Here is a 22759-nt window from a genome sequence, read left to right on the forward strand (position 1 = left end):
CAAGGTGTGCGGGCGCGACAGCTGTTGTGGATTCAATTCAATCTCGTTGTCGATAATGTTATTCCTGATCCCGCCTAGCCCCTCCATCTGCAGTTCTATATAACAATCGTTTGTCATGCAAACCAGTATTGGACCTTTGCGGTCGAACGTATGATATCATTTGCGAAACTGCTCGTTTTATTTTATATAACTTTTATATTCTCCACGAAGCCCTTCGTCCTTTTTCTGGATCAATATCGTAAGTTGAAAGCTTATTTTTCAACGAAGAACTCAATGCATTAATGGTCCATCTTTATCTGTAACTTGATAAAAATTCAATAAAAAGTATTGTTTCCTTTCTATGAAAAATGCGAACATATATATTCTTCATATGAAAGCTATTATCTTTCTATTTGATTTATCTTTGTGATAATTTAATTTTAACCTGCGATGCACTTGTCACGAAATAATAAATTAAATGTTGACACACTTTCACGATGTATCGTCCGATGACCCATCACGTCAGCGAGTCCTATCTCGCACTTTTCTTTGCCCGTGAAATGATTTTCGCTGTAATTTTCTGTGTCTAAAATCGATCGTGACTTTGGTATGAAGGCCAGGTCGGTCGCGAGAAGTCGACAGCTTATCTAATACAATATAAGAAATAATGGCCTCGCGTGATAGATATAATTAAGACGGTATGTAGCGTGAACAGGGACTGGGATTAGATATTCGGCAATTGTACATTTACGTGCGTACGATATTAAGAATTAAGATGAAGGAAGGTTGTCAAGAAATCGTTACTTTTGAGTGAAGGTCAGAATCAAAGTTTGTATCTGGTCAGAAGAAATTAGCGGTGAAGATACTTTGCTATGATCACGTGACAGTGAAATATAGGTATTATTCCTGTACCTTGTAGCCTAATCTATATGTAGTCTATCATAATCTATCATAATAATCTAAAGCGTTTGTATGAGAGAGAAAATGTATCAATTAGGAAAAAATAATAGTTTAATATTACTATAATTATAATGTGCGTATCTCTCGGGTCTCTTTACTTGAGCAAAGAACAAGTCTAGGAAGTTTCTCCTAAAATTAACTCTCGAAATCAAGAAGTGGTTCAGAACGATTCCATCTTCTCAATGATAATAAAGCGCTATTACGTCAGATTGGAATAGAATCTTCTATTATTGGCTTTAACGTGCCTTATTTATTTGATACCTGTTTAATACGAGCATTTTAATTAATATTACTCTGATGGCTTTATATATCGAAAGAAAGATTTTATCTGGTTTTAACGAGGAAATACGACAAAGTTTATGTCGTGAATTTTTTTGAAAATGTGGGGATAACGCATGTCACAATACGAAACAGTCCATGATTTTCATATACTCTCTCTTTCTTTCTCTCAAAGATTTTACTATTAATTAAATCAAGTTAATCATCATCAACAATTAAATTTATACACGTAAAAAAATAATTTATTCATTATTAAAAATTTATTTAGTAATAAAAAATTAATAATATAATATAATTTTTATAAAATAAGTTGCTAAACATTATATCGTAACAAGTAGTCTAAAAAAGATTTAAAAAAAAAAATTACATAAATATTTAGCTTACGTTTCATTAAACGCGCAAATACAATTTGTTTTATAAGATAAAACGTAAATGTGTGAAACGTGTGCTTGCCAATTTGTATTTTTATATTATCTTTCGTGTGTGGTTCTAAACTCTTGTAATCGTTTAAAGTATCGCAACATATGTAAAACGCATTTTTTGAAATCGTATCGAGCTCTTAGCTTCAGTCATCTTAAGTGTCTTATTTGATTGTAGGAACGATACGCTCGAGATGATCCGCGGATTTTGCGACGACTCGGTTTTGGCATCAGACTTAAATCGTTGGAAAGGGCGAGCGGCAGACGAACTAATGGAATACGAAAATGATATGTATGAGTTTTTCAAACGAGGCTTGACGGACCGCGGTCAAAAACTCTGGACATTCTGGAACGCCGTGTTTTACTGCGGTACAATTTACACAACCATCGGTGAGTAGAATATTTCTAGCATCGTTCGATTTAATCGCTCATTGGCAATTCGACACTTTAACAATTAACTAGAAATCCTGGTCTTGGCAATTAAAAGATATTTGAAATTTTACGAATATAGTTTGTTAAATTTAATACAAACGATTTCTCCAATATCATATTCTTACATATAAAATTGTTAACAATATTATCTCTATATCGAATAACAGAATTCGTCTCTCCCTCTCTCTCTCTCTCTTTCTCTCTTCACGTTTCTCTTCACGTCAAAATATTCTCAATACAACACGTGTACACATATGAGGCTTACAAAATGTATATTTTCTTTGCTGAAAGACAAACATAATCTTGACACTTGCATAAAAAAAGATGGAAGGATGCTATTTGTGTGATATATGCCTCTTGGAAAATAGAGCAATTTTTTTTACGAGACATCTTCGTACACGTCGAAAACAGGAAAGCCGAATGGGTCGAGCGTCTTAAGAGAGACACGATTATTATGATAATCGTGATTCTGACAAAACATTTTATGACTATATTTCAACCCGCGTTGTTCCGCTTGTAAAAAGCTCGCTGAAGTTATTTTTATTTATTCTTGAATGTCTTGATGAGATCGGGTTTATTTATCTTGCATTGCATTACCGAGCGAATTATTAGATGCATGCAGATAAATTGTGGGAGAAACTTGTGTATTGCACTACGTGTATCAACATGCTGCATGTGCAGCACGACTGATCTCATCAATCCTAGTATTCTATTGCTTTATGTATAGATTTATATAGCTTGTATAGAGCTCTGGTTAATACCAATGTACATTGATTTGAAGACAAATCTGTTGGATTTAATCCTTTTGTGTATAAAGATAATATTATTATGTCATCAATGACACGTGTTAATCAAAAATTCTTTCTCGCGTAGCAATATTTTATAAAACTCGAGATAATTATTGCTTTCTTATTTATGACAGGAGTAAAATTAATATCTTTATATACTCGTATAAGAGAAAAATTAAATTTTCAACTTTTGATTAATACATATATTATAAACTGAGTTACGAAAAATAAGATAGCGATATAAGACGCGATATATTTTATCTATTTATAAATTATTTATAATTATATGAGCAAAAATAAAATGCGACCAAAAAATGTAATAAAATGTAATAAATTCTCGTAGATTTTTTAATGGAAAATTCGCGCTATCGACTAATGATAGCGCGAATATTACGTGACCCAGTTTATGGTAGTAGATACTCCCTGCGATTTTTTTTCTCGCGTGAAAACTGACATATACGTGCGTGACTCACATATATATCTCATTGATATTCAACTAGGGGAAATGTTCGTTGACACATTGTCATTTTACCATGTCAATATCTATCAAAATTCTCCGCATTGCATTTGCATTGAAAATGATATTCCACTAACATTTTGAGATTTTGATCACGATGGCGATTATTTTATGACAAATAAATTATAAAATAAAAAGTGAAACATAAATATTTTTTTAATATTTTGACTTTGATTTAAATCTTTACTTTTATTGTAATTGTTCCACATATTTTTTAAAATTTTTTGTCGAGATTCGCTGTCGAGAATATGCTAATAGAGTCTTCACACCTAACTTCCTTACTTCTTTAGTCTAAATTATATGATTTTGTATCATACGAAAGTTTAAAATAATACAACTTTAGAAAACAGGGAAACTTTATGATTTATGATACACAAATTATTATAGAAACATCGATTTTTTTCATGTTTTTATCGGATGCACAAACGCGTGCATGTACCAATTTATATACGCTCGAATAAACATATATATATGCTGGTTGTGCTAAAATTGTACTAAAGTTGCGTTGAATTGTGAATGCACTAACAAATTAATAAAATTAAAATGAATAATTTCTGTTACGAGAAGAATCGACTCAAAATTCGTCGAAATACTTACGATAGGGAAAAAGTATCGCAACATTTATATGTGTGAGAGCACATCCTGTATAAATATATAAAATATATTCGCGAACAAGAGAGATATGCGCATATTTTTATTTTAAATTTTGCGACTCGGACATTGCACACATTCATGCATACAATTTTCTAAACGATGACGTTGTAGTGCCCACGCATACTATTTCGAGTTTTGTCATTATATAACGGAAAAGAAGGTGAGTAAGATGATCGTGGAAAGACCAGACGTGTTTTCGAATTCTCGACGGAGATACAAAAAGCGAGAGATGCTCTTCGTGACATTTTCTCTCATGGGAAGACCGAATTAAACACACTTACTCTACCCACGTTATGATATCAGGTGGAAAACATTTTCTCTCATGCGAGATTATTACCGATTCATTTCACACATCGACAGCTCGATTAGCGATTAATTGATGGCATGAATATTTGAACGATGAATGTCGTGTGTTATTAGATTTTAATTAAAGCATATGCAACAAAATGATGCCAAAAGTTGGTATTTTGAATTGTTTTATACATGCTAATGCATGTGTATAGATTGATTTATTATGTTATCTGCGATATTTTTTTCCTCTTGATAAATAAGAGTTAATTGATTGATAACGTAACAATAGAAAATAATTAATTATATACAATTAATCTAATTTCGTGCATTTTTGCGAGATAATAAGTTAAAATGTCAATCTTCAAATGTATACAAATATATTTCAAAATTAATTAAGTTGTATGCATGTTTCGCGAAATTTACGATAACATTTACGGTTTCGTTTTAATTATGATGATAATTATAAATTGGTGTCGCATAATATTGCTGTAACGACAAAGGCCCGTTGAGAATATGCGCGATTGTTTTGCTTGAATGTAGCAAAGAAGAAAATACGTTTCTGCGAATTATATTTTTAGTCTATAAATTGTATTTGATCTCGAATCGCTAACGAGATGAGAAAAGATCCGCATAAATGTCTATCGATATTTAATAAATTAAAATTCTATTTGAATGTAAATTACTCGATTTATTTTCTTAGAAAGAATTTTGTTCGTTATAACTTAAACATTTTTCGAGTATATCGTATGATAATCGCTGAACTTTTTGACTTTATATATATGAAAAATCACACATACAAAAAAATTATTACAAAATTATCATTATAATCACACAATTATGACATATTTAAAAAAAATAATTTAATGTTTATATGGTAGATAGGACACACCATATTGAAATAAAGATTAAGACAGATTACTTTTTTCTCACATCGCATGCGACACGTAGAAGCCAGTAAGTCAATCATAACGTTAACATACAAAAATGTTTATATCTCAGAAACACTTTCGACTTATATTTACTAAGGTTTTTTTACTCAGTACGATGTGTCCTATCTACTATATAAATATTGAATGGTTTTTTTAAATATCCTGTATAAGTTACCTTTTTCCATATCTCTGAAATTCGGTTAATCATTTTAATATTCCATTGCGAATACATATTTTATAGAAAGATATTATATCATTTTCAAGAAAGAGAGAGGAGAAAAAAGAGATGAGGATATTCTGTTCCTTTTTTTTATTTATCAATGCAAATATAAAAAGCTTATTCGTTTTTTAGACTGCTGAGTTTAATTCGAAATTACTATAGTTCTTCTTTAACTGTTTTCATCTTGCTTAATTGATTTGCTTGAATTAAATCACTATTATGATAATAATTTAATTATTTTCTAGATTATCATAATTCTCCCTTTCATCATTGTTTCGTTAATTGCTCCATGCAATTAGACTAAATTGCAATTGTAACATAATTCCATTACAATATGCATAGTATGAGGCGTATTATGTGTATAGAGAGTGTCTACAATATATTTACTATAATTAAATCTAAAAGGCTGTATATTATACTATAAGTATAATATTATAGAGCTATATTTTCGTGCTTGCTATCTAATCAATTGTTATAATTCTCGTATTGATCTCTTTGCTTCTTTCTTTTTCAACAAGCGGAATAATTAAATTTTTGATATGTTAAAATAATGTTTGATTAATGTTTCTTTCATTTTCAAAAAATTTTCTAGTTTCGAAAGATCTTTTTTTCGTGTCATTTGTATAATCGACGTATTCCCAGCTGATTGTCTCGCAGAACCCCTGATCACAGGGGTCACAAGATCAGATCACCCACACCACGATTTCGGTGGCGCAGCGCAAACGTCGAGCGGGTTGCGGTGGATGCAGGCGCGGCGTCGCGACGCCAAAGCGACGAATTTCGCGTTGCGCACGGCGCCGTCGCTCGATATCCGCTGCGGCACAGAGCTGGTCATCCGGTTCCGCTGCCGCTGGTAGCGGCAAACATCGCGAGCGTCGCGGTGCCGACGGTGGTGGTGGTGGTGTTGATGGCAGGTGGTGGGAGCAGCCTACGTTTTATTTTTGTCCCGGTTTTGTCGGGGCCGGTCTCGCGAGCGTATCGAGTACGTTTTCCTTCGCGAAAGTCTCTCTCGCGTACACGAAGAACGTCAACGACAACGACGAAGATTCGCGATGGAGGATAGTTATATGGTACATAGACGTCGCAAGGCGGCCGCGAGAAAGCGCGAAAAGACGCCCGATCCCTCGTCGAGGGGTGCCGCGTCGCGCATGGACACTTCGGATGACGAGGACGAGGAGAGGCGCGCCAGAATGGAAAGAATGGCCGAGGAGGCTGAGAAAATGAATCAGCAGCAGAAGGAAAACAGATTGGCGCAGCAGCGACAAGAGGAGACTGCGAAGGAACCAGAAAACCGAGATAAAAATAGGGATGTTCACCAGGACCAGCGTCCTGTCCGAAGAAATGACAGAACTGACGCGAGAAAATCTGTGAACGTGGATGACATGATCGCTATACGTGTCGAAGTGGCCGCCAAGTCAACGGCGGCTGAGAATAAGTCTGAGAAGACTAATGTCGCAGCGGCAGATGACAATACGCGGTTGATAAAGCAGACTACCGAAGCAATAAACAAGTTTGACGACGAGAGTACCATGAAAAGAGAGATCATCAAAGCCGAAATTGATCAAGTGATCAAGGAAAACCTGGTCGCCCAAGAAACGTCAGAGACGCCGAAGGAAACGAATGGCGAGACCGTCAAACCTGCCGAAGTCCGCAAAGTCGAAAGACGATTTAAAAGAAAGTCGAAGGAACGCGTGGAGAGGTACAGTCGATCAACGGATTCTAGTGATACGGATGAGAAGAGCGAGTCGAGTCAAAAGAGAACAAAGTCGCCGGAAGCAGCGAGGCTCAGGACAAAGAAGACGAGTGGAAAAAGTCGTGTCAGCGATCCGGAAATCCAAAAGAGGGATGCCGAAAGACAGAATCGAGAGAAGAAATCGTCGAGCCGACAAAAATTGAAGGACGAGTCTCGGATGAAAGATAACGCCGAGAAACCACGTTCGAAACCTTATAATCAGACCGAGGAAACGGACGAGGATTTGAAGAGCGTCAAGAAGAACGAGAACTTCTCACAGAAACCTGAAGAACGAATAATCAAGAAATCTTCCATTGAACTGAAGAAGCAGATTATCCCGCTAAACAATGACAGTTTGATCGAGGACTTCGCAAGGGCTCAAAGAGAATACTTGTTGAAGGAGCGTAGTATTCTGGATCCGGATACTACAGATATCTTCCAGGATGCAGTTGAAACTAGTTTTTTGAGAAGACGGAAGTTCAGTCTGGCGCACACTGAAAGTGAACACAAAGAGATACAAGATGCAACGGAGTTTTCCAATGCGGCTAAGTCTTCCGATAAGAAGAAATCGTGGTTCTCCTGGATGATCTTCTGGCGTAAAAAACAAGAGGATAATGATGTCGTGGAGGAAAATATTGAGGAGGAACCGAAGCCAATTCCGAAAGTTGAAGAAATCAAAGCGGAGAAGCAGGAAGCTCCGGAAAAGGTTACTCTGTTGGATTTCTTCAGAGCGCTCAAAGATGTTGTCGGCGAATTCAAAGTCTTCGTCGCACAAAATCCACGAGAGACGACGATCATCAGACGGCTACGTAATCGCTGCATAGCCGGATTGCTGCTCGTAATGATCTATTGTGGCCTCGGCGGCTTCATTTTCCGGTTTGTTGAGGGCGCCTTCGAGACGTTCTACAAATGCGGCGTGAAACGTGTGAAGAGGGATTTTTTGGATAGTTTATGGAATTACAGCCACAATTTGAGAGAAGATGACTGGAAGAGCATGGCGCGTAAGAAGCTGATGGAATTCGAAGAGCAGCTTCATACCGCTCATGAAGCCGGCCTGCACAGTTACAGCGGCCAAAAGAGCTGGAGTTTCTTGAACGCGGTTGCGTACTGTCTCACCGTCATCACCACCATCGGTGAGAAAATATTTTGGGAGAAGAAAAAGACAGAATAATCTTTCTGAACTGAAGAGGTCGATTCTCTAAAATAGTCTTCTAATATATTTTCCATCATTTCTTATTTTTTTTTTTTTTTTTATCAAACTTGAGAGTATTGAAGTAATGCAAAACTGAAAAGATTTACAATTAGTAAAATTATACTTTCCTTTAAGACATAACTATATTTATCCAAGAATTTTTTTTACGAGAGAAATCGTACTTTAATAGATAGAAAAAATGAAACATTTTTTTAATTCATTAAAATAAATTCCGCTATTAGATTGCTATTGTATAATAGCTAATACTGAAAATATATTGATAGTGTAACATATTTCGCGTGCGCGCAAAGGGGGGGCATTATGTTAGTAAAATATATTTTATTGCGACAATAAAGGCACGCAAAGTTAATATACATAGGTATATTTACCTTGCGAAAATTTGCGAATAAGCTTTATGCTCCATTTAACGTAAAACGTTTTATGGTCCGATATTGATTTTCTGCCACATGAATGCAGTGAAATTCTGTTGTTTAGATTCTGATGTAGTATGTCAAAAGAAACGTTGCAGACATAAAAGCTGATTAAACAAAGCCATTTGATATAGTATCTATTTCGATTATTTCTAGCTAAAATCAACAAAGCAAAATATCATTGCATATTATAATGAAATAAAAAATATTTAAATTAATTAATTTAGTACATTTTGTTCAATGTTATGTTTTAAATTCCGATTTATATAAATGGTGTGTATGTATCGATACTGTCTAGATTCTAGATCACCAGGTGAGCGTGATAAATTTGGACCGAAGAAAAAGACACGGACGTCATTGATTCGTATTATGTAATGCTTACAGTTTTTCCGATGAAATAGTAAACTCACAGCTGAATACATCTGAACGACATCAATCCGATCGTATCAATGAGATTGTTTAATTGTATTCAGCCAGGTTGGTTCTTCGATCATGCGACTTAAAGTCATCAAATCTACAAGAAAATAACCGCCAACTTGCTACATCGCTGAATAATCTAAACTTAGATTAATCGTGCGTAAACGAGCCACTTTTGATTCAACAATATAAGAGACCAACGCAAACAAAATAAATTATGACTATTGCGAGAGATTTCATTCCACATATGCGTCTTATAAAATTAAATATAACAACCCATTGTGTACATTTTATAATATTAAATAAATATAATCTAATCACATACGCGTGTGATAAATAAATATTATGTAAATATATATTTTCACAATAACAATTATATTAAATTGGACGATTTCTTTCAGAATATGATATAAGGAAAAATAATACATGAATGTAATAATATTAATGTATGATATTATACTATAATAATATTATTCATATTGCTATGATCTAGACAGTTTTTTAAATTTCAGGATACGGACATATTTCGCCAAGTACAAATGCAGGAAGAGCCATCACGATCGTATACGCTATTTTTGGTATTCCGATGTTTTTAATTATCCTGGCCGACTTCGGTAAGTTATTCACGCGCGGTATAAAGTTCCTGTGGGCATTCGTGAGAAGATTATACTACACTGGTAGCTGTCGCAAGGTTCGTCGCACTGGGCCCGTTCAGGTGAGTCGATATTCAAGTGCCTCAAAAAACATTATTAGTGAAGGAAGAAATGTAATTAATTAATTATCTGAAATTTCTTTTACAATATTAAACTTGACAATTTTTTAAAACTTTTGAAATATTTCACATTTTTAGAATATTATTATTTTTTAAATTTCTTCATTAATTAATCAATTTAGAGTTGATTATTGATTTTATCTTGTCTATTATTCCTGGGAAATCATAGGAAGTCATGAAGGGCATGCAACTCGTGTACGATCTCGCGAAGTTTCGACGTCCGTCACAGATGAATCCGGAAGAGATCGAGGAGATACAGAGGCAGCAGATGCAACAACAACAGACGGTCCTCAATCTGGACGCCAACGCGCCGGACACGCCGGGCACACCGGCAATGTCAGCGTATGCTATCGACGACGAATTTAATCTGCCGATTTCGGTTGCGATCGTTATCCTCCTGGCTTACATCTTCATAGGAGCTACTCTGTACTACATGTGGGAAGAGTGGAGCTTCTTCGAAAGTTTCTACTTCGTCTTCATCTCCATGAGCACTATCGGCTTCGGCGATTACGTGCCAAAGGTGATTATCTCCCGAATGTCAATCAAACCAAACATTTTCTATGACGGCAATATCTTTCTTTGTATAGCGATTTGTAGATGTTTATGATTGGTAAATCAAGAGAGATAAATCATACGAAATGAAGGTATTAACGATAATTAACAGAAATTGTTTGAATAGGGCATATTAATAATTAATTAATATTTCAATTAAGTAGTATACGAATAATGATTTATTACTTGCTACGATATATATATATATTAGTTTGCTTTGCATAAGGATAGCACGACCGTGAATTTTATTTCATTTGCTCTTAGCGCCCTTTTGAATTTGTCGCTTCGAATTTATGATCCCACGATTTTCATCTTGTACAACAAACGATTACTCTAGTGTTTCTTTCTTTCTTTCACGGTGGCGTTCAGATGGTAAGCTTTTCAACATGCAAAATCTTTCTCGAAGAAAAACCGTATATCATCGTACAGTTAATGTTTTTCACATGCTTATTTTCTTTTGCAAATCGTTTCGTATTAATGAACTTACAATTCCCATCGCGATCCATCGAAATCCATGATTCGCAAAATTTAACACAGATTGATTGATTGATTTAGAATCCCATATACATGATGTGTTCGATAGTATACTTGGTGTTTGGTCTGGCGCTCACGTCCATGTGCATCAATGTCGTACAGGTGAGCAAAAAAATTTTCATAAATTTTTCACATTCCAATTTATCAAAAAAATATATATAAAATTTATACAGAATAATGTTAAAATTATATATATATATTAAATATATTAAAATATTATTAATATTATTCGGAGACTGAATGCATCATAGTTCTGAAATTTTCTTTTTTGTTTCTTATTTTTAAATAAAACAATTTTCATGTTGGCAAATTTTGATATTAATTAACATCTGAAAAATATATCGCGAAAAGAATATATATATTTTTAATTAGCAATAATAAATTCAATAGTTAAATTATAGCTAATATTCTTTACATTTAATGCTTTATTCGCATATATGATTATTTTGATTTAATAATACAACGATTAAAATTGAGACTATGCTGTTAAACTATGAACCAAGAAAATTGTGTTCATTAATCCGATCGAATTAGCCTGATTGTATCGCTGTCAGGTGATGCTGTCAGACTCATTCAAGCAAGCGAGCCAAAAGATCGGCGCCACGATTGGCTTCGAGGTCGCCGAGGACGACAACACGGTGAAACCAGCACCGCCACCGCCGATCGAGATCGCGGACGTCCACGTGAGTTTGAAGGAGTCCGAGAGCGACGAAAAGATTGCGCCCAAGGCCAAACAAGAAGACGTCGATCTGTAGATGCATTTGTTTCTCAGAGAAAGTCCTACACATCCAGATCGAATGCTAACTCGATCGCTCATTTCTTGAAATATGCGTGCGTTTTTCCGGCCTAAAAGAATAATCGTCTGCTGGCTTATATAACGCACAGGATACACAATAACTATTTCAGCACGCACGCAAAATCAAGCTTTGCGATTCGGGAAATCATCGTCAAATAATCGCCATTCAAGGGGCCCTCTTTACATCCGAGATCTGTACGAAGTTTGATTAAGACAACTAATCTTGGAATGTTTGACATTTTTCAAGATTGAATTTGCGGATGAATGTTTCAGTCAGGTTTAATTAATAGTTTTCAATAAGTTGAACTACGGGATTCAATACTTTTTTTAAAGTTCGATTCTGAGAATCTTCAAATTCTTCTGTTGACATAAAGACGGTTCCACATTTTCACTGCATCAGCAGAGAATTTTTTAAAGCATTATACGCTATTACACATCCGTCTATCGTTGAGATTACGTCGAATAAACATGATCTTCTTAAATGTATATATTTCTGAAACGCGCAAGTACCAATAACAACTTTATGGAGATCTAATCGTGCCTCTATCAATGCGATCAACGAGTTGCCTGAAGAGATAAAACTTTAAATGATGAACTCCGATAGAAATTTGTCTATAAAACGATATGCATAATCCAACGAAAGTATCGAAACAAAATTGTCGATATGCACAAATATTTAAATGTCTCGTCAGGCGAATCTCGTATACTGAATTTATGATAATCTTGGAAAGAAGCTTTAATTACAGAAAATCACACTAATGGTATGATGGAATATCACTTACTGTCCATATTTTACAATTTAGATATGATTTTAAAAATAAAAAAATAATTCTGCTTTATAAAATTTTATTCTAAAAAAGAATTGTGACAAAAAAATAATTGTAATTATAGGTTATATATATATATATATGAGATAAAAAGTTTGTCACGTTTTTATATTATTTATCATTATTATATTATTTATCATTAGTATTACATATTTCACAATACCATTAGCAGATAGAGCAATTCTTCAATTTACAGTAAATAAAATGTTTGTCATATTGCGCGATATCTCCAGTAGTAGTAATTATTGATACGATAAAAATTGCGAGAAACTATTTTTCTTAAGATACATACATCGAACAAGAGAAATATCGCCTCTCTGCAGCCGCACTCTTGCCAAATATATTCGCGAGTCAGAATATATCTCGCGACTTATTTTTCGTAGTCTAGTGTCTATTGACAATAAATATAAGAAAATTCAAGTATTTTGTATATTCTGTAATTCATCATAATGTGATTTCCTTCCTGAGTTGACTTTTATATATCATGCAAAATATGAAATTTGAAAGACGATCAATGGCCTAACTCTTTTTCTGCTAGTTTTAATTCTTTCTCTGCAAATTATTCTACAATTTTCTCTTCTGTTGGGATTGAAAGAAAGTTAATTCCTGGTAAATTTTTTTTTGTATAAAAACCAAATTTAACTTTACAATTTACGCCGCAATCATTAATCCTTTTGCGAGATTAACGGAATCCTATCTATATAATAATATATACAAGAAATAAAAAAATGTAAAAAATTATATTAAAAAATATAAATGTGAAAACTTAGTTCATAAAATTAAGATATTAAAAAAAATTTAATCAATTTAATATCTGGAAAAAATGTAGAAAAATTTAAAGATCTTGAAAGTAATCTTTGATTTTGGAAATTAGAGATTCAAAATTTTATAAAATAATTTTCTATCATTTTCTCCCTTATTCTTTTATATTTTTTCTATATTTTTTCTTATAAATATGTTATTATATGATATCATTGTATAACAATGAAGAAATTAAAGCCTAACGGGAGAGTTCCGATTTCTGCGAAGACAAAACACTCGTGCCTTTTCAAAAACAAAAAAAAAATTAGTTGATGAATTTTTATGATAGATACGGCAAGGATTCCTGCATGTGATAAGGCTTAATCTATAATCAATGGTTTTGTTCGGCAGGAATATTAATTTCTTAATTCTACGTTAAAAGTGAACGGTTTGGTGATTATATAGTATTTTGATGATATTACATTCGTTGAAAATATTCACGTAAAAATTAAAAGAATTGTGTGTATAAATTTATCACTGTAATAAAATACTTAATAATATTATTGTAATTATTATTATCAGATATATCTATAAATAAACGTTTACGACAATATAATAAGATGCCATGCATGCATATATATATATATATATATATATATATATATATATATATATATATATATATATATATATTCATATTCATTATATATATTTATTATGCAGAAATTTTAATAATATTTAATTTTGATATTTTTTTCTACTTTCCCTTTTTACATCAATTTTTTTCTTCTGAAAAATATTTTGTACTTTTTAAAAATTGATGGATCATAAATTACAAGGAAAAAAAATTTTTAGTAATATAAACACAATTTATATAGATTCCTTTTTGTAGATTTTCTTTTGGAAATTTGAATCTATAAGATTTATTTTGCTTTTCGTCGAGAATCGAATACTCAAGCGAGAAGTTGATCGATACGAGCTCGGATATTTTTTTTTATCGCAACGCCTTTTGTTGGCAATCCTGCATCCATATGGAATATTGCTCTGTTGCCTTTCCAGTGAGGAACTAAGACTAAGATGGCCAAAGGATGACAACATACAGCTATCAACTGGTGCGAACGACTGACATTTCAAGGAGACTGGAGGGAAAATGTCTCACGTACAGTATGTAGACGAGTTAGTCAAGGAGTACTTGCTCTTCAGGGGCTTTAGTCAAACTTTGAAAGCTTTTGATAATGATTTGAAGGCTGAAAAAGAAAAAGGGTTTAGGGTGAGAGTTGTTATGTTTATCTATGTTTTGATACACAAAATATATTACTTTATAAATAGAGATATTCTTACAAATTATATATGCTGTAATATATGGAAATGGTCGATATCAATAAAGATGTTCTATGTTTAATTGAACAGGTAGATAAAATAGTTGATCAATTAATGCAATATGTATACAATTATGATCTGGCGTCGCTGAGGGAATTATGGGGACACTTGGATACTAGAATGTTTTGTCGATTGGAAAGTCATTTTACACCTGCAATCAGAAAATTGGAAAATGCTGTATTAAAAATGTACTTGGTGAATGCGGCTGTAAATGGCAAGCAAGATAGGATACAGGAATTTTTTACCAAAATGGCACCAGAGCTACAGGGTCACTCGGAATGGAAGGAGTGGTTTGGTATATCTCTTATTCAATTAATAAATTTATAACATTGCAAGTTTGTAAAATTATAATTTGTACGCTTTGTAATATTACAGCACTTCCTTTTATCAAAAATCCCGAAGACAATCCAACTTACTCCGTTCATTTTAGTAAGCAATGGCACGATACTATGTTGGTATCCTTACATAATTTTCTAGCAACAATTTTTCAAGTAGGTAGAAAGATATTTTATTGCACTGTACACACACACATATCTCTAAAGCTAAATTTGATTTTCTTATTAAATGATAGATCAAATAATAAAGTTAAATGTTTTAAATGTAAGCATTATTTCAATTGAATATGTATTTAATCAACGCGAATATTTGATTAATTTATTATTTTCCTGTTATAAAAAAAAATAGATAAAATATATTTCAATTATATAGCATAAAATGTGATATTAAGAAATTTAATATGTTGTTATCTTAGTGTATGCCACAGCCAACATTACTAACGATAGACGAGGATACAAATAAATTAAAACGATTGCAAGAAGAGAATGAAATATTGAGGCAACGTTTGAGTGAATCTGTTAAAATAGAAAACATATCTGATGTGAATCCAGGTTCGGCACCACAACATCTTCCTATCATGGACGATTTTTATATCATTGCTCAGTATGTTCACATTTGATGTAAAAACTTTGATAAAAAAACTATAAATTTTTAACATGATCATTGATATTTAATTAACAGAGAATCGCCGTTACTAGAAAATCCTAAGACATTAAGGAATCTCATAAGGAACATAGGTGGTGGATCCAGTCCAATTTTGAGTAGAAAGCCTGCAATAAATGTAAAAAAGATCGCGGAACCTGAAATGTGCTCGACGAAACGGACAAACACGAAAGGGCGGGTAAATTCGATGAGCAAGTCTGAGGCAGTTGCTAAGAGGAGCATCAGCTGTGATTCAAGATTAAGTAGTTCTAGAAAAAGAGACTCTTCTATGGATACTGCTATCGAGAGGAAAACTAAAGAAAAAATAGATTCCAGTTATATTCTTTTAAGTCAGGTAAATAATTGCTAATCTCAAGAAATTTCTGCTACTAATTATTTTATAATTGCTTGTATACATAATTTGTGTAATATGTTTACAGGAAGAATATATAGAACACAAGACCTCCATAATCCAATGCAAGAGCAATGCCAGTGGATCATACGTCGCGACGGGCGATGCCGATGGTATCATCAAAGTATGGACGCCGATTCCCTCGCCAAAGTAATAATACGTTCATATAATTTTCTTGATCCGATGTAATGTGATCGATATGTGATTCTTACTAGATGCTTTTATTAGGACCGTTACTACGTTTACTTCCGCTACGGTAAATTCCAACAAGGCTATTACTTCACTAGACTGGATATCGAAGAATGAACGTTACTTTTTGCACGGCGACAATAATGGCTTAATTCAATTGCACGACACTCGAGATTGTAAGACGCTTTGGGATATCCAACACGAAAATTCACGAATACTTACTTTAATTTGTAATCCGACGGAATCGACGTTCGTCTGCTCTGTGTCGGACGGCAGCGAGGGTAAACTACTGCTATACGACATAAAAACGAGGAAGCTCGAAAGAACGTTGCCGCTGGAGCAAAACGTCACCGCTTTATGTTCCACTTTCAATCATAACGGCCAATTACTTATCACGGGATTATCCAATGGCAATATATTAATACATGATCTGAGGCGAAACGAGATAATAGACAATCTCAACTGCCATTCTAGCCCGATAATCGATATAGAGTTAATTAACGATTTTACGAATATATGCGCGCAAAGCGAAGACGGTAAACTATGCCAAAGAAGCTTGAATCACTCGGGAAAGATCTTGTGGGAGACCAAAATAAAGATCGATAAGAATCCTGTTCATGGGAAGCTATTCACCTTCGATCAAAGTGGTAGTTATATGTTACTCTGCACGCAGACTGGAGGAAACATATATAAGGTATGCACATTATTCTAAGAGTACAAATATGATTAATTATATACAGTTGTGTAATATCATTTATTCTGACATCTGTCTCACTATAACAGATGCCACCAGGCGCACAAGGAAAGATTTTAGAACTAGGCGGACATAAGGGTACCCTATGTTGCGACTGGTCGACTGCCAATCAATCTGGAACTTGCATAACTGGCGGCGCGGAAGGAAAAGCACGAGTATCGACACTACTCTCACCATGATATAGGAACAAAATTAGCATCTGTATAAATTCGTAAGATAAATAGTTAATAATGATATTAACGAAAGATCTTGTAGATATATTATTTTACTCAGATTAAGCTCACAAATGGCTGCAAAACAAATAAATATTATATTAGATTTTAAAATATTATATTACGTATATCGCCAAAGCATCGGTAATAAGTATAAAAAAGAAATTCAGATATTTTATGGAAAGTACAATTTATCCCGAAATCCTATCTTGAAATAGTTACAAGTAGTATACTCTGTAATATAATAATCATCTATCTTTGAGAAAAGCAATCAGGGATTATCAAATGTGTAAAATGTACAGAGATTATTATAGGGAAAATCTCTCTCACATAAATAGTCTCCGAAATTATATCAATTATATGACAATTTTACTCGGTTTTATAATATAAAAAAAAGAAAAAAGAAAAAAAGAAAACTGACAGAATGTTATATAAAAATGATTAGAGATAATATGATTAGAGAAATAAAAGGCATGTACAAAAGATCAAGAAAATGTCAATAAATACAAGTCAATTTTAGAACAGAACATATTATGCATTTCCCAGAGTTCTTGGCAATTAAATTTATATAAAATTAATGAATTATGGTATAGACTATTTTACTATGTTATATTTTTTCATATTTCAAAGTGATTATTTTAGCTTCTTTTCTCACCTTTACATTTACAATGAAAAGAGTTTTAAATTCGATCTTCTCATGGACCATCTGTTAAAGGGACCTGTCATATCTAGCTGCGGAGACCAATACCTCCTAAGTGCTTCATTTATCTCTGAAGGAGTAAATGGTTTTGTTACGACATTCTATAAAGAAAAAAATAAATAATATATATTATCTTATGCTAATTATATATTTTTCAATAAATGCAATATCTACCTTGCCATGATAATATGGTTTGTATGTAAATGGATTAACATAATTGAGTCGTTGTCGATCTATGGCATCGCTATGCATTTTATTTTGATCTTGTCGGACTAAGAAAGTGAAATCAATAATTTGAGCAACCGTTTCATATGCAAGATAACTTAAGATTATGTATGCCTGTTTTGACAAAGTGATATCACCTACAAGTTACAAAATATAAAAATTCAAATACTATAATAAAAAATGTATAATAATTTTAATCTAAAGATAATACCATCTAAGCCAACCCAATCGCTGAATTTATGACGATTCTTGTTCACAAAGGACACACGACGTGCCTTGCTATATTTTATGTAACGCATTTCATCCATGGACCTTGTCGCGATGTCTGCACGAATGCATCTACGTCGCTTAATCTCATCCATAGTGGATGAATTTTCAAGAAGTTCACCTGTGTTGTCAATCTGTTCTAGAAAAGCCTGAAATGGCACTTTCTTCTTGGTACTGTCCAATTGTTCAGAATCTACAATACTTTGTGGAGTATCGTTCATCATAGCTTTTTGAACTGAGCCTCCCAAGTCTTTGAGTTCTAAAAAAACAAAACATTACTCTATAAAAAAAGACAATAGGAGGGGGGAAAATTCCATTACATATATTTAAAGCCACGCACCAAGATATTTCAGAAGACGCTGAAGTTTAACCTTATCTTTACGCAATAAGAAAATAAAGTCCTCTCCGTTAATGATATTATTCTTCCTCGGCCCGGCTCGTCTATCGGCAATTTCGCACGCTCTACTGACAATAGCTTTCATTTGCTGCAGCACAATATCCTCTATAATCTTAGCAGATTCAAACAACGGCTCACTACTATCGCCGAATCCATGCATCATTTGTCGAATATCTAAAATTATTCAAATATATTGAAAATATTTAAATTCGATTTAATACCTAACCTCACATATTACTAGAAACATTCACCCTGAATGTAATTCAATGTTTCAGTGTCTGCTGATTTTGAAAATGACGCTTCTGCCATTCTCGTTTAACTTTGTTACTTTTTGATCAAATGATAACGATTAATGAGAGACTTTTCTTTCAAAACAATAGACAGTATACTGTCACGTGCATATAAATATTTACATCTAATGACTCAAAGATAAATATATAAATACTGCTAGTGCTGCCACACACACATTACCACTGAACCATGAAAAAAGAAAAAAAGAAAAAATATATAGATGTAGGAGGATGGAAAAGAATATAAATATACATGTGACTTGTAGAAATGGTCAAAAATTTTTATTATTTACTGCTGTAAATTATTATTGATCTATTATTTCCAGCGACATCAACATGAGAGTTAGAGATGTTTTTGTTCACTTATATAAATTCTTACATATAAATTATTTAATGGGCGAAAGTGTTCTTTGCAATAGGAAAAATAATATATTACTCGTAAGTCTCTTATTATTTAGTATGTTCTGCCACAACATGTTCTGGTACAACTTTAGCAACTTTCCGGAATTCTTTGCACAAAGACTTTGGACATTGCATTTGTGTCCAGCTAATTGGTACCATGGCTACGCCTGTGTAAAATAAATTGTTATTACAAAAAGGCAGGAAAAGCTATATTGAATATCTTTACCTTCTTCACTATGTGCTATAACAACTCCTAGCTCATTTTCCGCAGTACTCAATTGATAAGTATGTGCTTCTGTCATTGGCATCTGACAAGAAATATAGGAAAAGAAAGCAGTAACTATAATATTGATGCGTAAATTATTTTCTAGAATAAATTTAAAGGATACAACTCTTGCAAGAATAATATCTCCAGGTCGATAACATTTATACATTTCTAGTTTATCTTTGTCAACTGCTCGAACATCTTCTTTTCTTAATATCCCTCTATAAGGTCTCGTCAATACTATGTCACCTACACATTTGATGCTACATTTACAAAATCTCTGATTAACTATAGTGACTACAGCTGTCACAATATCCCCTGGTGCAGGAACGATACTCTGCTCCGTTATACCGTGTACCTCAACTGTACGAGTCTGCAACAATATACATTTAAAAATATATTTATTCCGTCATTTCAAGTAGAAAGACTCCTTTACTTTTCCAAAATACAGAAACTAACTTTTTCGTTTGTTATTAATTTTACAATGCCAGCAAGCTTCGAATAAATATAACCCTGCTGCTCATATGTCCCAGATCCGGCTATATTAACTTTGTCAGATACACATAATCTTTGACCTGTAAGAAATTGATTAAAAAATTATTTAACGTGTTTGCGAAGCTTAAATCACTAAAAATAAATGCGAATAATTACCTGGTACACAAACGATAAGTTCTTCTTGTTCGTTCATTATTTTATTTTGTTAATATATAATTTATATCGATAATTAAACATTTGTATTTAAAGAAAATATTAATCTGTTGTAAATAATTTATCAATGATCTATGTGAGAGACATCATGATATATATACAAATCGATTTATCGTGTAAAAAACATTTAATTTAATTTAATAAAAAAAGGGTCTTTCTCTTTCAATTAAAGGTTATGTTAATCATATGTTCTTTCGAACGATATCACTGCTAGGGTATATTAAAAAATCCTGGACAAAGAAATCTTTGCTCCTTTTATCCTGATTGGCCAATTAAAGGCTACTCTATCTTACATGTAAAATTTCCGAACGTACTCCTAAATTGAAGTCGGTTGTTCGAGTATCACGTGACTAACGTAAATAACTCGACGAGGTGACGTCACGGTAACGTTTCGATACTTCGAGAATCGCAAGCATTCGATACAGTTCTACCGCGTCGCGACGCGACAGATTTCGTATATTTCCGCAATTTTTGCGATTGTTACCATCGAAAAAGTGAATCTGGCGCGCGAAGAATTGTCGGGAGTGTTTCGTAAAGTCTTCGTAAATGCCTTTGTAACGTTTTTGACCGATATTATCCTCGTGTATGTTATCGTCGTCATTTTCGCGCCAAAGTGCATCAGGGTATCATAAGTACAAAGAACGTACGATGCCATTATTACCAAGTATGTATATCTCGTCGTAATTAATTGCATTAGTTGTACTATTTCAGGTATTAGAAATAATAATGTAAATAATATAATAAATAAATCGAGTTCGCTATTTTCTGATCTCGTAGCGTTTTGCTGCGCAACGACGAGATGATGTTAGAGAAGAGGTCATGATTATAATATATACAGAATAATAATTAAATCATAATAAATATACTGAGATATTTGTTCAAAAATGAATCGAAGCGTTATATTCGACTTATCACGAGATTATATTAGAGATTGCTATTTTTTTTATAATAATTACGCCGTTTGAAAAAACATTCTCCGTACACTAACGTCATCTCGGAAAATCTTATGAAAGTTATTAGTCAACCATAGATGGTAAGTTATCATCACTTACAGTTTTATCTGAATAATCGGGATGTTCAATACATTATAAAATTTATAATAAATATATTTATATAAATATTTGTATAATAAATCATATTATAATAAATTATAATATCTTTGTTTTATTATATATGTTTTTTACATTTATAAAATTTTTTATTACATTTGCAAATTAAATTTAAAGGATATTAAAGAATAATATCGCGAAAAATTGGATCCAAAATGGACAATCATATTAAACATTTATACTTTTGCAATCAATTAAGTAGTAAATTTTTAATATAGTATGGGGTTATTTATCGTACTTTAATTAATGCAAATATTAAAAGATATATAAACGTAAACACAAAATATATGTCTTTTTATATTTAAAACAATTTCATTTATATTTATATTTAATTTTATTTAAATATATTTTATTTAAATATATATTATGTGTGTGTGTGTGTGTGTGTGTATTTTTAAAAATACATTTCTTACATGTATTTTGAAACTGAATGCAATTTCGAAAACCGAACCGTATTATCATGCAATATGATTTTTATACAAAAATACGATGGGGCATAAACGAATAATGGTATAAACAATTTTTCCAATTCTCGTAACAGCAAATATTGAAAAAATTTCAAATCAACTCTCGCTGATTGTTGTACACAATATCGAGAACCGTTCTCAGTTTTATCGGCGGCTATGAGTTAATCACCGATAAATGATTAATGCGCGTTCCCGAGAAAATTAAAGCTTCTCGTCGTAAAGCTGCGTGCGGATCGCATCGCGCTGCGAGTGCCACGTATCGCGGTGGGGTTTAATAATAAATTTCAACTTAATCAACACGTGGGAAGCTGCTTCGCGAAGCGCGTATCGATGTATCTCGCGGACCTCGTTTCATTACATTGCGAAAGATGAGCCGTTAATATGTGAGAAATCCGGTTTTTAGATGAACGTGCAAGATACATATCGAGTGTCTCAAAAAATCAGATATCTCTTTGATTACGTATTTCCTCACCTAATTTAATTTATCGAAGTGTTTTTAACCATGATATCGAGATATAATAATAGTTAAGTGAGTAATGATT

At 32.9% G+C, this 22759-nt stretch overlaps 4 protein-coding genes across 11 annotated transcripts; 2 read left to right on the forward strand and 2 right to left on the reverse strand.

Moving 5' to 3' along the window:
- The first annotated feature begins 6366 nt into the window (after positions 1–6366).
- Positions 6367–14606, forward strand: LOC138935020 (myb-like protein X). Of its 3 annotated transcripts, XM_070299254.1 has the most exons (5): positions 6367–8333; positions 9753–9955; positions 10182–10532; positions 11120–11200; positions 11653–14006. In XM_070299254.1, the coding sequence occupies exons 1-5, from the start codon at positions 6521–6523 to the stop codon at positions 11851–11853; spliced, it is 2649 nt and encodes an 882-aa protein (XP_070155355.1). In that variant the 5' UTR covers positions 6367–6520; the 3' UTR covers positions 11854–14006. The 3 variants fall into 3 exon arrangements, with proteins under 3 accessions (XP_070155355.1, XP_070155358.1, XP_070155357.1); XM_070299257.1 differs by lacking the exons at positions 11120–11200; positions 11653–14006 and adding an exon at positions 14522–14606; XM_070299256.1 differs by lacking the exons at positions 11120–11200; positions 11653–14006 and adding an exon at positions 10934–11111.
- Positions 14273–19383, reverse strand: Spt3 (Transcription initiation protein Spt3). Of its 6 annotated transcripts, XR_011447205.1 has the most exons (7): positions 19228–19383; positions 18920–19150; positions 18524–18838; positions 18262–18449; positions 18043–18188; positions 14804–14993; positions 14273–14709 (listed from the first exon to the last, which is right to left on the reverse strand). XR_011447205.1 is itself a non-coding variant. In XM_070299266.1 (6 exons), the coding sequence occupies exons 1-5, from the start codon at positions 19283–19285 to the stop codon at positions 18051–18053; spliced, it is 930 nt and encodes a 309-aa protein (XP_070155367.1). In that variant the 5' UTR covers positions 19286–19383; the 3' UTR covers positions 14276–14709; positions 18043–18050. The 6 variants fall into 6 exon arrangements, 5 of the variants coding, with proteins under 5 accessions (XP_070155367.1, XP_070155364.1, XP_070155366.1 ...); XM_070299266.1 differs by lacking the exon at positions 14804–14993 and having other exon boundaries at positions 14276–14709; XM_070299263.1 differs by lacking the exons at positions 14273–14709; positions 14804–14993 and adding an exon at positions 16196–17374.
- Positions 14613–17803, forward strand: LOC138935021 (WD repeat-containing protein 91). Its single transcript, XM_070299258.1, has 8 exons — positions 14613–14732; positions 14873–15137; positions 15218–15333; positions 15594–15781; positions 15860–16175; positions 16261–16382; positions 16461–17115; positions 17205–17803. Exons 1-8 carry the CDS (start codon positions 14613–14615, stop codon positions 17352–17354), a joined length of 1932 nt encoding a protein of 643 aa, XP_070155359.1. The 3' UTR covers positions 17355–17803.
- Positions 19384–19546: 163 nt separating the features above from the next.
- Csl4 (exosome component 1 Csl4) lies at positions 19547–20966 on the reverse strand. The gene is made up of 5 exons (XM_070299270.1): positions 20585–20966; positions 20393–20508; positions 20058–20306; positions 19895–19976; positions 19547–19835 (listed from the first exon to the last, which is right to left on the reverse strand). The coding sequence occupies exons 1-5, from the start codon at positions 20619–20621 to the stop codon at positions 19717–19719; spliced, it is 603 nt and encodes a 200-aa protein (XP_070155371.1). The 5' UTR covers positions 20622–20966; the 3' UTR covers positions 19547–19716.
- Positions 20967–22759: the final 1793 nt, after the last annotated feature.

Source organism: Polyergus mexicanus, unplaced genomic scaffold (assembly GCF_030449975.1).
Source record: "Polyergus mexicanus isolate NDT 795.1 unplaced genomic scaffold, iyPolMexi1.0 SCAF_7, whole genome shotgun sequence".
NCBI classification, from domain to species: Eukaryota; Metazoa; Arthropoda; class Insecta; order Hymenoptera; family Formicidae; genus Polyergus; species Polyergus mexicanus.

Excerpts from the sequence above, each read along its gene's own strand:
- LOC138935021 (XM_070299258.1), top strand. The coding sequence starts at position 14,613 with ATGTCTCACGTACAGTATGTAGACGAGTTAGTCAAGGAGTACTTGCTC. Across the intron at positions 15,334-15,593 it reads TTCTAGCAACAATTTTTCAA|TGTATGCCACAGCCAACATT; the intron begins GTAGGTAGAAAG and ends TTGTTATCTTAG. Across the intron at positions 15,782-15,859 it reads GATTTTTATATCATTGCTCA|AGAATCGCCGTTACTAGAAA; the intron begins GTATGTTCACAT and ends TTTAATTAACAG.
- LOC138935020 (XM_070299254.1), top strand. The coding sequence starts at position 6,521 with ATGGAGGATAGTTATATGGTACATAGACGTCGCAAGGCGGCCGCGAGA. Across the intron at positions 10,533-11,119 it reads TCGGCGATTACGTGCCAAAG|AATCCCATATACATGATGTG; the intron begins GTGATTATCTCC and ends TGATTGATTTAG. Across the intron at positions 11,201-11,652 it reads TGTGCATCAATGTCGTACAG|GTGATGCTGTCAGACTCATT; the intron begins GTGAGCAAAAAA and ends TATCGCTGTCAG.
- Spt3 (XM_070299266.1), bottom strand. The coding sequence starts at position 19,285 with ATGGCAGAAGCGTCATTTTCAAAATCAGCAGACACTGAAACATTGAAT. Across the intron at positions 18,839-18,919 it reads GCGTCTTCTGAAATATCTTG|AACTCAAAGACTTGGGAGGC; the intron begins GTGCGTGGCTTT and ends TTGTTTTTTTAG. Across the intron at positions 18,189-18,261 it reads AACCATATTATCATGGCAAG|AATGTCGTAACAAAACCATT; the intron begins GTAGATATTGCA and ends TTTTCTTTATAG.
- Csl4 (XM_070299270.1), bottom strand. The coding sequence starts at position 20,621 with ATGAACGAACAAGAAGAACTTATCGTTTGTGTACCAG. Across the intron at positions 20,307-20,392 it reads AATTAATAACAAACGAAAAA|ACTCGTACAGTTGAGGTACA; the intron begins GTTAGTTTCTGT and ends ATATTGTTGCAG. Across the intron at positions 19,836-19,894 it reads TATAGCACATAGTGAAGAAG|GCGTAGCCATGGTACCAATT; the intron begins GTAAAGATATTC and ends TATTTTACACAG.